The 13610-nt window shown below is 43.6% G+C and overlaps 1 protein-coding gene across 5 annotated transcripts in view; it reads right to left on the bottom strand.

The window, feature by feature from the left end:
• Window positions 1–1948: 1948 nt before the first annotated feature.
• miga2 (mitoguardin 2) overlaps window positions 1949–13610 on the bottom strand; it is a 61440-nt gene continuing 49778 nt past the window's right edge. For 3 of the 5 annotated variants that reach the window (XM_078550187.1, XM_078550186.1, XM_078550184.1), the window contains 6 exons: window positions 12805–12891; window positions 11829–11927; window positions 9194–9328; window positions 7925–7978; window positions 7639–7755; window positions 2656–4884 (listed from right to left, as the gene is read on the bottom strand). In XM_078550187.1, the coding sequence (XP_078406313.1) occupies window positions 4678–4884; window positions 7639–7755; window positions 7925–7978; window positions 9194–9328; window positions 11829–11927; window positions 12805–12891 (699 nt within the window). In that variant the 3' untranslated portion in view covers window positions 2656–4677. Of the gene's footprint in view, window positions 2102–2655; window positions 4885–7638; window positions 7756–7924; window positions 7979–9193; window positions 9329–11828; window positions 11928–12804; window positions 12892–13610 lie in introns of those variants that run through there. The other 2 variants (XM_078550188.1, XM_078550185.1) reach the window with 2 other exon arrangements.

Genomic DNA, 13610 nt, shown 5'->3' with positions numbered 1-13610 from the left:
GCTGGAGGCAGTGCAGAGAAGCATCCTGAGGCTAATTCCTGGTGTCAGGGGTTTGAATTAGAAGAAAAAGAATGAAGTGACTCAGACTTTTCAGCCTGAAAGGGAAGCGATCTTCTGGAGGTGAATAAGATAGTGAATGGTATGGAAAAGGATAAACCTTAGAATATTATTTTAAAATTACGATAGGAATGGGAGAGGAGGGGGGGGGGGGGGGGGGGGGGGAGAGCAGCAACTAGAAGCCTGTGAGCTTTACTGCTAAGTGCACACTGCTTCCTAATAGTATTTGCTTGCCTTCTCCAAATTAGGAAAGGAACCACCACTGAATGTCATTTATGATGCCAGATCGTAACTAGGCAAGTCACAAAAGTGGGGGGGGTGCAAGATAAAGGAGGTGTGGGTCAGAAGCAGCCATGTTATGTATGAATCGTTTCCAAATTCACATTCTCAGTGCAAAAGCAATGGGGAGCTCTCTAACTTTCATCAGCTACTAGAATGTATCCCTACTATCCCACTCCAGAGATTGGAGAACAAATTCTCGGCTGACACACCCAGTGCAGTACTGAGAATGTGCTGCACTGTTGAAGGTACTGTCTTTTGAATGAGCTGTTAAACAATGTCGCCCAGTTGCCTATTCAGATGACAAAGATTTCATGGCACTATTTTGATGAGGAGCAGGGGAATTATCCCAGGGGCCAATATTTATTCCTCAACGAATATCATATGCAAAAAAATAGATTATTCCATTATTATCACCATGCTGTTTGTGGAATCTTGCCGTGTGCCAACTGATTGCAGCATTTCCTACATTACAACAGTGAGTGCACTACTAAATTTTCCACTGGTTGTAAAACATTTTGGGACTTCTGAGGTCATGAAATCCACTATAAAAATGCAAATCCTCTCTTTAAAATAGATACAACTATCGTTTGGGCTGGGGATGAGGGGTGTGGATTTGCTCAATTTGGGCCACAATTTTTTTTAATGTAAATAAAGTGCATTACTGCGCAAATCTGATTTCTACATAGCCAAACTGGCTATCCCTTTCAAAAAAAACAGACCATTGGACTTTTATTGGGCATGAACACTTTCTGGCACATTATTAAAAAAAAAACACCTTGGTGTACACAGTACAGCTTGCAAACTGGTAAGCCCACACAGCCTTGAACTCAAAGTGCCCCTCCTCCACCTATCAAGTACTCACAGATCAGGTATACCTTGCATTAAGATGCAAGGTTTAAAAAAACCTCTCTTAAAATTATGCACTTTAACCCCAAAGGCAGGATAAAACCCCTTGACTGCGTTACTTTGACTCCAGTCTGCCTTGTAACCTCTCCAACTGAGGCCGATAGATATTGTGCTGAGGACACTCGCCCATCAGGGCTGTAGGCTGCCCAAACTCATCACACCCAGAACCCTCACGCCAACTAGTCAGCCAGAATGGAATTTCATCCCAGTCTGAGCTGGGATTTCAACCCAGGAACTGGTGGCAAAGGGGCCAGTGTCCTCTCTGACCACAACACCCAGTCCCTCAAGCAGATCGCTCTCTAGGTTCCAACTTCTCCTGCAGACTCTTTCATAAAAAAATCAGCAGCCACTTTATTTTCTGAGCACTACATCACAAACACATTTGTGTCCATTCCTCCAGTATCAGTGTTTTCCACAAGCCTCAATCACAATTCAGGAAGAAAACAAAACAAAAATTTCAACTCAATAGAAACCACTGCTTAACATCCTAATACATTCAGTAGTCCTATTATAAATCCTTCAATGACCAACAGGATATCATTCTGGAAAAGATATATTGGCTGATTTATAAGTAGCCTCTATGTCACATTGTTGGAAAAAAAGAAATCCATGAATTAAAGTGAGCTTTCCAGAACAGTAGTCAGTAATTATCTCAGAATCTGATTGCATCAGGGAACCTGATCTGGTCTGAACCTCCAAAGCTCCAACAGATGGTCACAAAGCTCACCACCTCAAAAACAAATCAAATCTCCACACCTTTCCATCTTACAGTGAGTAGTCTCACCTTCTTTCAATTGTTGGTGTAGCACGCTCCAAATTACTCCAAAAGGCAGAAATGGACTTTTCAAGGCTGATTCTGTTGATGGCAAACAAATTTGTTTCAAGGCTCACTAACACAATAATTCAAACAAAAAGAAACCTACTTCAGGTCGGCATCATCTATTGATGATAAAACATTGATATCAGATATCGATATATCAGGCCTCTTTATTTGGAGGGGGGTAGTGGGAGTACCCAAACCTGAGCATTGAGACAGTTAGACTTTTGATCCACATTAAGAGAACTCTCCTTTCACCCCCACCTCCCACAGCACCTCTGCATTCCCACATCATGCAACTAATCATCATTATTTGGGCCAATTAAATATTACAAACCTAGGACCATACGGGGAGCACACATGCGCGCGCGCGAGAGAGAGAGAGAGCGTGAGCGAGAGAGTTGACTCCATCCCTCACAAAATTAAAACAATTACACCTTAACTTTAAAAGGAACTCGATGAAAAACCACTTCATTTGAGTTATGCCAGGAATTTTAAAGCCTTTGAGCTGGTGTGTGGGTTTAGGGACACCAAGCATCCACATACGAGAGTCCTAGGAGTGGAAGCAATGTTCCTTCTTATTTTTCTTTGTTGTGCACTGCCTGTTTATTTCACAGCGCGACCATACGCATCTTAGAGGGAACAGTGGTTGCAGGTGGTCTGTTTATGGCACTGTGCAGTACATTCCAGATTGTTGTACACCCACACAGCCTCAAGGGAACAGTGGGCGGAAGTGAAAGAGTCTGCCTGAGCAGCACAGCAACATGAAACCCCATTTAGTGAAAGTTAGGGTGGAAAAATATGAGACTTGTGTGGTTTATGACTGTCTGGGTACATTGATCATGAAACTACTCTCTTACGTTTTGCCATTTTCACCCAGTCCATGTCGCCTACACTTTGGTAGCAAAGTGAATACTGACACCACTGGCAGACAGGAATTATGGCAGACCTTACAGAAAACCAATTTGTTGTAACAGCAAGCAGAGTCTATTTAAACAGAGCCTCTACAAACTACAGCAAACAGAACTCTCCCAATAACAGGATTATTTCTCCAGCAAAATGCAGTGAGTGGAGGATAGCTACAGAACAGAAATTATGCGAGTCAAACCAATCCTAGTCACTAGAGGCAGTGCAGTCTCCAGGCATGATTGATGAGGGAATTAACCAATCATCACACCATTCTGGCTGGGATTCTGGTGTCACTATATGCAGCCTTTTACTAAAACCTTTCGACTTCTTGAAGGTAGACAGTTATGAAGAAAATAACTTTAGTTAATTTCCCTCCCTGTTGTGTCCTGTGTCCGAAGAAGGTGGAGGGGGTGGTGCAGGAAAAGAATCTACATCTAGTCCTCTGCCATTCTGGACACTGACCTCCACAAGGTGTGCAAACTTCCCCCAATTGCCAAGTGCCACATTACTCATGGGAGGAGTAATAAATTTTTTAAATGTGGGCAGGTGGTTCAACTGCAGAATTATGCCTCAAATACAAACAGTGAAATATCAGGGAGCATCCAGCTCCTGTTAAACTCAATTTTATCCTGGTTAAAATATCAAAATAAGCAGGAACCAGTACAGGCCACAATCCGCTGGTATTGGCTCAGTGACACCATTCAGGACACTGGACCTCCACAGAACTGGAGAATGATTAGCTGGTACAGATCCATGTAACAGCGTCAAGAATCATATTGACAATAAAGTTAAAAATCAAATTACTTTTTAAAAAAAGTTTAAACGAACTAGTTGCCTGATTTTTAGACTCCATTGCTAGTCTTGGGTAAAAAAAAAGTGCTTTGAATTTTCAGATGTAATCCTTTTAGTGTGAGAACTATACAGTTTGGTCAAAGAATGGGCTCCTCCTGTACTGTGTCATTTCATAGTTTGGTAGTACTGGGCCGGGTGATAGGAAAAAGAGCAGGTATAAAAACATTGGACTAGGAGGAATGTGCAAGGTTACAGGGAAAAGGTAGGGGAATGGCACTAGGCGCGTTACTCATACGTAGAGCCAGCACAGATACAACAGGCCAAACGGCCTTCTTCTGTGTTGTGACAATTCTGTGTTGTGTCAATTCTGTGTTGTTTCCTCCCTAGGCAGGGGATGCTAAGGCCAATTGTATTGTGCTCTTTACAACCCTGGACATCTAACCAAATCACAATGACATTTTCTGATCTGTATGGCTCAGTAACAGACCAGGTAGTGTATTAATCCACTACACTGAGGGGGGCAGTTGCACCTGAGTTTAAAGAGCAAGGCTGATTCTATGTCCCCCCGCAACTGTAAAAGTGGAGAGAAGCATATTTCTTGTCCTGCAATTCTTGGGTTATCCCAAAGACGCCCCCTCCACCATCTCGAGGATGTATTAGATTCTGGGAGAATAACTTCCCACTCTTCCTGTCCCCGACCATGCCATGTCAAAATGCTGATATCCAACAGAATGAGCCAACCTCAATGTGTATGAAGTATTCTGATCAAGACTCTTAGGAGTCTCCTCAAAATGGGGGTCATCCAGGAATAGGATATAAGCCACTGATTCTCAGTGCGATGTGGTTTGATTCATTTCTTCCCAAAATTAATTTTGTTTTTTTTTTGTTTTTTAAAAAAACCTTTGTGCCGGGTTTCATACAAGACTGGCCTCTTCCAAAGGTCCATTGTCAGTGGGTATAGTCCCATTCATTTCCGTTACTGCATCAACGCCCAGGTAGCCAAGGAGAATCTCGCTGCGTCTCCGCGACAACTGTACAATGTCATCCACCAGTGAATTCACTGTAGTGTATCGCACCTTGTCCACATCAAACATGTCCTTCAAATACTGGAGAATTTGTTGCTACAAGACAAAGGCACAATTGTGTGTAAAAAAACTATAGTTAAACAACAAATATATTACACACCATACATGAGACACCCCTTCTCCCCGTCTTTCCTTTAAATTAGAGAAATCTTTCATCTATCCCTACATTTTGAAATTAAAAAACATATTTCATTATTGCATGATTGCTGCAGTAACAACAGGCGCCAGTGGGTGGCAATACCGAGGACAACAATTCTCACTTTATAGAAGGGGCAATTGAATCACTATAAAAGGGAAAAAATTGCAAGACTATCAGGAAAGAGCAAGGAAGTGAGATTCATTAATAGCTCTTTGAGACAGCTGAGAAAGGCATGATGGGCCAAGCGGCCTCCTTCTGTGCTGTACTATTCCACAAATTCTATGAATTGTCAGTAAATGCCAGATGCATTTACCCAAACTGTCAAAAAAATTCAAATAAAGTGGTGAGTTAAGTATTATGGAAATATTGTAATTAATCCAGAAGCACTTCACTGGGCCTGTTAGTACAGCTCCTTTGCACAGTCAAGGCTCAATAGCTTTTCTACCAGTTCAATATCAATATATTAATACCAAGCACCTCCCAAACCTCCAGGAGCACAATTGCAACAGATACACAGGAATGCCACCTCCAAGTCACACACATCATCCTGACCTGGGGGGGCTAGGCATCTGATTTTGTATCAGACAGTCTGGTTTTAAGCCAGCCTGACCACTGTCCAGTACTGGATGGCTTTATGTCTACTATTTAGTACACCTCTTCCCCTTCTACACAGGCAGTCCCTCCGGATCAAGCATGACTTGCTTCCGCTCCAGTTCAATGGTGTGGAGATGGCTACTAAGTCCAATGCGTGATCTGAGGACTCTGCCACACGTGGGGCAAATGGGTTTAAGGGTCAGGCAGATGCGGTGTTTGGAGGTTTGCACGCTCCCTCCGATGCCTTGACTTCACCTCTGCATGTTCCCGATGTGTCCCAATGTGTTCAGTGCCTTCCCGAATAAACCTCGATTTTATTAAGTCACAAGCCAGGAACTCCTATGACCTTGGTAGAGATGTTTGATCTCCTTGGGGTGCTTTGAGAAGATCCCTGCAGTGTTTCTGTTGTCCTCCTGAGAGTTTCCTGCAATGGTAAAGTTCTGAGTAGAACAGTTGCTTCAGGAGTCTGGTGTCAAGCAAATGAACGACATCTCCTGCCCAGCGGAGCCAGTTTTGAGTGGCTAGTGCCTCGGTGCTGGGAAAGTTAGCTTAGGAGAGAACGGTGTTGTTGGACCGCCTTTCTTGCCACAGCTTTGGAGGATCTTGAGAAGGCACTATTGGCGGTACTTCTCCAGTGCTTTGAGGTACCTGCTGTAGGTGGTCCAAGTCTCCAAAGCATATACGAATGCAGGGATCGCTGTTGACTGGCAAACCAAGACCTTAGTCTCAGATTTGAGATCCTGACCCTCAAACACTCTTTTCCTCAGTCAGCTAAAGGCTGACCTGGAACATTGCAGATGATGATGAAGCTTGATATTTATGTCTGCCTTCATTGAGAAGAGGCTCCCAAGGTATGGAAAATAGTCCACATTTTCCAAGATCTCGCCGTTCATCTTAATCAATGGGAGGGAATGCTTTGCTGTGGGAGTTGGTTGGAAGAGGACCTTCCTTTTCCAGGTGTTTAGTGAAAGGCCCATTTTCTCATATGCTTCGGAGAAGAAGTCAATAATGACTTGAGGCTCAGTTTCTGAGCAAGTGCACACAACCATTATCTGCATCAATGACTGATACTGGGAGTGATTTTGGTTTTGGATTGAAGGCAGCGTGGGTTGAACAGTTTCCATCTGTTCTGTAAATTATCTCCACGCCTGTGGGTAATTTGCAAGCGGTGAGGTGCAATATAGCAACGATGACGATGGAGAAGAGAGTTTAATGATGCAACCTTGCTTGACCTCAGTCTTCACCGAGATAGGGTCTGCGGCGGTTTCATTGGCAAGGATCACAGCTCTCACGTCATCAAGTAGAAAGTGAAGGATGGTTAAAAAAAGGACATCCAAATTTGAGGAGGATATTCCATAAACCTTTGCAGTTAACAAAGTCAGAGGCTTTTGTGAGGTTGAAAAAGGCAATGTACAGCAGTTGGTGCTGTTCCTTACATTTTTCTTGAACTTACTGTGCAGTGAAGATCATGCCTGCAGTGCTTCACAATTACAGTACACTCACCTCATTGAAGCACTGGCAGGGGCCTGTGCTCATTCCTTTCCCAGTCTTCAGCAGCCTCAAGCGACTGGGATACAGGAAACATGTTAGTTTTCATATGTTTTCCCCATTTCACCGTAGCCAATCCCCACATGTTGTCTTCAAACCACACTATTTCTGAAAGAGATGATGTCATCCCCACATGCCACACCGGTGTCCAGTATTAGTGGCCTCTGGCCACCTAACCCTGACTTGGAACAACATAGTCATTCCTTCATCATCACTGGGTCAAAATCCTGGCGCTCCCTCTCTAACAGCACTGTGGGAACACCTTTCAACACATGGACTGCAGCGATTCAAGTTGGCAGGCCAGCATCATTTTCTCAACAGACAACCAGGGGGTGGCTAATAAATACCGATCCTGCCAGTGACATCCTTATCCCCAGAACAATTCTTATCTTTCAATAAACAAAATCAAAGAAACAAAATTATATTCAATATCCGAGAAGGAGCAAGCCCCCTTGCACTTACTCACAATACAACAGGGGACCAAAGAGATTTTAAAATGTGTGTCTCACCTTAAAGATATTGCAAACTTCACAGAGGTGTTGCTTTGGTCCAAGAAAGCCCCAGGCAAGGACAGGACTGACGTGCTCCGAAATGGAGTAAAAATGGGAAATGAAACCATCAGGGACCTACAGTCACAAGACAATAATGTAACACCCACTTAAACTAAGCTCGAGAATATCATTCATTTTAAATTTGATTCCATTTCAGCCAAGCAAGCAGTGTTCTCCACACTTCGCATGTGAAGGTCTTTAGAATCATTGGTTTGTGCGCCACCCTCACCACTTGTTTACTGACCTGCAGCAGTCGCCTTTTTGCTTTCAACACCGACCAACAAGCTGTGGCAAGAGCCTGTGAAGTGCAAGGGAAACAAGAGGGGTCAAAACACAGAGATCAAAAGAAATAAGAGAAATGCACCTCTGTTCACAAAGCAGAGGATATGTGATGGTTGCCAGTGAATTATCTGTTCTGCTTACTGGTAGCCAAAGTCATATGAACATTCAAATTAGGAGCAGGACTCAGCCACTTGACCCCTCAAGCCTGCTCTGCCATTCAGTAAGATCATGGCTGATCTGATTGTAACCTCACGCCTATCCCCAATAACCTTTCAAAAATTCAAAAATCGATCTACCTCTGCCTTAAAACTATTCAAAGATTCAGCTTCCACTGCCTTTTGAGGAAGAGAGTTCCAAAGACTGACGACCCTCTGAGAAAAAAATTTCTCATGTCTCAAATGGGCAACCCCTTATTTTTAAACAGTGATGTCATGATAAGTCATGCAATGAGTCCCTCAATATGAATAAATAGACTCAATAGAAATTATTTGGTCTTACACATCATAAAAAGTATATAAAGGTTCTTTTGATCTATCAAAATGTCTGAAAGATATTAAAAATCTTACACTTGCATGTTCTTCCTGTCAACTTTTTCCATTATAAATTCATGTGTCCATATTTAGTGTTGCAACTTGCCATACAAACATGGAAGGTAAATTTTACGACGTGACAACTACTTGAGGCACTGCAACATTTCCCTGCCCAACTTGAGCCAGTGGGAGAGGTTAAAAGAAGTGGGGGTGTAATTACAGCATGACAAATTTACACAGGCAGCTTCCATTATAAATGTGGGCACAACAACTTATAACTAAGGTGAAGGTAAAAAGGAAAGAATGGCTCACTTCAAAATGGAGACTGAATTCTCTCTGTGTATCCTACTTTAACATTATTCCCCATCCTCAAACCCCATTTCATCTGAAAACTATGCTTGGTCACATCGGAGAGAAATGCAGACAAGACACATAGTGCAAGCAACGGAAAGAAAGCGCAGGCAGGAACAAGAGGCAGGAGGCAGAGTGGTTAAAGCTAGTCATTGGTCCTGAGCACCTTCAGTAGCCCCCGACAGAGGAGCACTGACACAGCCTCAGGCCTCAAGCTCTCCAGAGCTGGTCGAATGGTCAGGGAGACTAATGGGGCTAGTTTTACTTAAATTTGTTTGCAACATAGGTCGCTGGTGAATCATCGTCCCTACGGTCACTGCAGCACACTAATGCAAATCAATGTGACTTACCGTCTCCTTAAAACTATCTGAGAGCCAACGGTTCCGCAAAACAGCCACTACAGACGAAGGAGGGCTTTCCAAGTCCTCAAAGGCATCCATCAGAATAAAATCTAACACAATGTCAAAGAAGCTCATGCATACAACCTGTGAATACAAGGTTTCTCCCGTTAACAAAAGAAAGATCTTGCATTTATATAGCACCGGTCACAACCTCAGGATGTCATCAATTGATTTTCAGTCAATTCTGAAGTGCAACCACTGTTGTAATGTAGGAAACGCGCCAGCCAATCTGCATGCACCAAGATCCCACAAACAGCAATGAGATAATGACAGATAATCCATTACTAGTGATGTCAACTGAGGGATAAATACTGGCCAGGATGCCGGAGAAATTCACTGCTCTTCATCAAAATACCACCACGGGAGCCTTTTACGTCCACCTGAGAGGGCAGACAGGGTCTCAGTTTAGCATTTCATCTGAAAGACAGCCTGTCTGACAGTGCAACACTCCTTCAATACTGCACTGGGAATGTCAGCATGCATTTTGGGCTTGAACCCATAGCCTTCTCATTTAAGAGGCGAGCCAACACCAGAGAAATGCAGCAAAATATTAAAAATGAGGTTTCCTAGAGCGGTGTGACTTGGATCCCTACACACGGAGCTGCTATTCTAAGCTATTCTGCCCTGTTGAGGCCTACATCCATGTTGGTGAGGGTAACCTCTAAGGTCACTCCTTCAGCACCTCCTGCAGCAGATTTGAGAATGGACTTTCGGTCAGGTATACAGTGTAACGGCAGGAGCAGAGTACCTTGCATTAAAAATACCTACACCCCTGAATTAGAAGGTGTGACAAGGATGATGCGTAGCAAGGCATTAAAGCATCCTACTCCAACTTGCTGCCCCCTTCTTTCTATTCGAGATCTTCTCCCGAAACAAAAAATTATAGAGCAGAAACAGGCCATTTGGACCAACTGGCTTGTGCTCCACACAATCCTCCTCCCACTCCACTTCATCTCACCCTATCAGTATATCCAACTATTTATTTGTCCCTCATGTGTTTATCCAGCTTTCCCTTAAATGCATCTATATTATTCATCTCAACCACTCCCTGTGGTAGCAAGTCCCACATTCTCACCACTCTCTTGGTAAAGAAGCTTCTCTTGAATTCCCTGTTGGATTTATTAATGACTATCGCATATTAATTGCCCTTAGTTTTGGTCTCCCCAACAAGAAACATCTCTACATTTAAGCAGATTTTGCTAGATAGAAGGCCCCATAATTCACATGGAAGATCACTGTGAAATTTCAGCCAAATATGTCGAAATATACAACATAGGCAACTCAGTAAAAACGTGATTTGAAAACTCAGGGGTTTCAAGTCAATCAGATCGGACATCGCTGCAGGAGTTCCTCAGGGTAGTGTCCTAGGTCCAATCATCTTCAGCTGTTTCATCAATGACCTTCCCTCATCACAGGGTCAGAAGTGGGGATATTCACTGATTGCACGATGTTCAGCACCATTTGCAATTCCTCAGATACTGAAGCAGTCCACGTCCATATGTATTAAGACCTGGATAATATTCAGGGTTTGGGATGATAAGAGGCAAGTAACATTTGCACCACACAAGTGCTGGGTAATGACCATCTCCAAGAAGAGAGAATTTAACCATCTCCCCCTGACATTCAATGGCATTACCATCACTTAAATCCCCCACTATCAACACCCTGGGTGTTACCATTGACCAGAAACAGAACTGGACTAGCCATATAAATACTGTGGCTGCAGGAGCAGGTCAGAGGCTGGGAATTCTGCAAAGAGTAACTCACCTTCCAAATCCCCAAAGCCTGTCCACCATCTACAAAGCACAAGTCAGGAGAGTGATGGAATACTCCCCACTTGTTGGAGCTGCACTCATCCAGGCAACACAAACAGTTCAACACCATTGAGGACAAAGCAACCAGCTTGATTGGCTCCCCATCCACAAACTCCCTCCATCATCGAGACACACAGTGACAGCAGTGTGTACAATCTATAAAATGCACTGCAGCAACTCACCAAGTCTCCTTCAACAGCACCTGCCAAACCCATGACCACTACCACCTAGAAGGACAAGGGCAGCAGATGCAAGGGAATGCCGTCACCTGCAAGTTCCCCTCCAAGTCACACACCATCCTGACTTGGAACTACATTGGCATTCCATCACTGTTGCTGGGTCAAAATCCTGCAATTCCCCCCCCACAACAGCACTGTGGGTGTTCCTACAAAACATGGACTGCAATGGTTCAAGGGGGTGGTGAGCCACCACCTTCTCAAGGGCAATTAGGGATGGGCAATAAATGTTGGACTAGCCAGTGACACCCACTTCCCATGGACAAATAAAAGTTACTCTTTGTAGCTCTGAATCAATACTTGACTCTTCCGATAGCAATAAATGCTAATGTGCTTAAATATTACATGGTTCCAACTCCAAAGTTCACCTCAGTGCAGTTTGTCACACATTGGAATACATCTATTTTGATGGGCATTAATGTGCTGTAAGATGTACAGCTCCAGTAATTTAAAAATAAAACGTCAACAAAACACCGAATGGACGTTCGCTTCCGACCCTATCCAGTTAGCAACTGAAAAGATTTCTGGACCTACCCCTCGTCCCTCCAGCTCTCTCTTCGTCGTTACCCAGGTTTCTTCTCTTGCTGCATAGTGCAGCATTTCCTGGTAAGTCTCATGGAATCTATTTACATTCTGCAAGAGAGAGAGAGACACACAGGGAAAGGAAGATAAGAATCTTCTTTTTATTACATTACAGTGATGGGAAGATCGGATTTTGTCACTGTTTCCACCCACATTCACCTCTTTCTTCAACCAGTTTAACTCTTACCAACACAGTTCGCCTCAACCAGAGGAAATTGAGCAGCGAGCACCTCCTCAGATTTTAAGAACAGTCACTCGGTTATCAGACTGGCACTTCCCTCTTTGCAACAGGACAGATCCTCCCTTGCGCAGAGGAATTAAGCTATTCCTGTAAATTACCTGAGCATCTGGCATTCAGGAGTGTGCCCACAATGCCCAATATCCAACTAGAGAATAGTGTAAGCTCAGGGTGTAATAAGAACCCCGATCATAGCCTGGTCTGGATACTGTGTCTTTCATCTGGGCCCTTACGTGCAGTTCTCCAATTGTTTTAAAGATGAACTGAGAAGCACTTTAATGAAACAACGTCAGATATAAAGTGTTACGCAGCTTAATTCCCCAGACGGCATACAGCAACAATCAATGCAAGTTCCACCATAAAAGGTTGATATCTTGGGGCCAATTTTCTGGCCATTAACTACAGGAAATTTCAGACAATCTGTCCAAACCTTTCAAAGATGCACAGCATATCAGCCCCCTCCTGCAAAGGATGTAATGCTGTGCCCCACTCAGTGCTCCACTGGAACAAGCCACTCAGTTCAAGGGCCAGAAATGCTGGCTTTTCTAGCGATGCCCACATCTCATGAAAGAATTTTTAAAAATAAACTATGTGCTTAACGTGCAATAATGATCTCATATTTGTTATTCGCTCTGCTCTCCACTTATAAGCACAGATTAAAACAGCATGTTTGTAGGGGTGAGATTTTACCTTTCCCGCACTGGACATCAGTCCTGTAATCATCTGCTTCCCAATTTCACTGAAGTATAGCCGGTTTGCCTCATCCTGCAGCAATATCTGTGATGACAATGAGCTTTTGTTAGAAATGGAAGCAATGCACATTCCCTACTGTGAATATGATCCAGCTTCCACCCTGCAACATCACCATCCAATTTAATAAAAACAGAAAATTCTGGAAATACTCAGCAGTTCTGGCAGCATCTGCGGAGAGAGAAAGAGCGTTAACATTTCAGAAACTCTCACACAGACATGAAACATTAACTCTCTTGCTCACTTCACAGATGCTGTCAGACCTGCAGACCTGAAAACTGCAGACATCCAACTGAGATAAATGCATACTGTCTAGGAGCACTTGGCTTATCATCTCCCCAGCCCTTTGTTATTATAGATTAGGGGGAGATGATGGCATAGCAGTAATGTCACTGGACTACTAACTAAAGGCCCAGGCTAATGCACTGGGACACAGGTTTGAATACCACCCACAGCAGCTGGTGGATTTTTTTTTTTGTTGTTAAAAAACCACCTGGTTCACTAATGTCCTTTAGGGGAGGAAATCTGCCATCCTTACCTGGTCTGGCCCACATGTGACTTCAGACCCAAAATAATGACGTTGACTCTGAACTGCCCTCAAATGGCCTAGCAAGCCACTCAGTTCAAGGGCAATTACGGATGGGCAACAAATGCTGGCCTTACCAGCAATGCCCATATCCCATAACATGTGGGCAAGAATAGACCTTTGGTCCTCTCATCTGGCTACACCGTGACTCTAGAACTAA

This window comes from Cetorhinus maximus, chromosome 10 (genome assembly GCF_964194155.1).
Source record: "Cetorhinus maximus chromosome 10, sCetMax3.hap1.1, whole genome shotgun sequence".
NCBI classification, from domain to species: Eukaryota; Metazoa; Chordata; class Chondrichthyes; order Lamniformes; family Cetorhinidae; genus Cetorhinus; species Cetorhinus maximus.
Note: the sequence above shows the minus strand (reverse complement) of the source record. Positions and strands in the feature narration are given on the sequence as shown.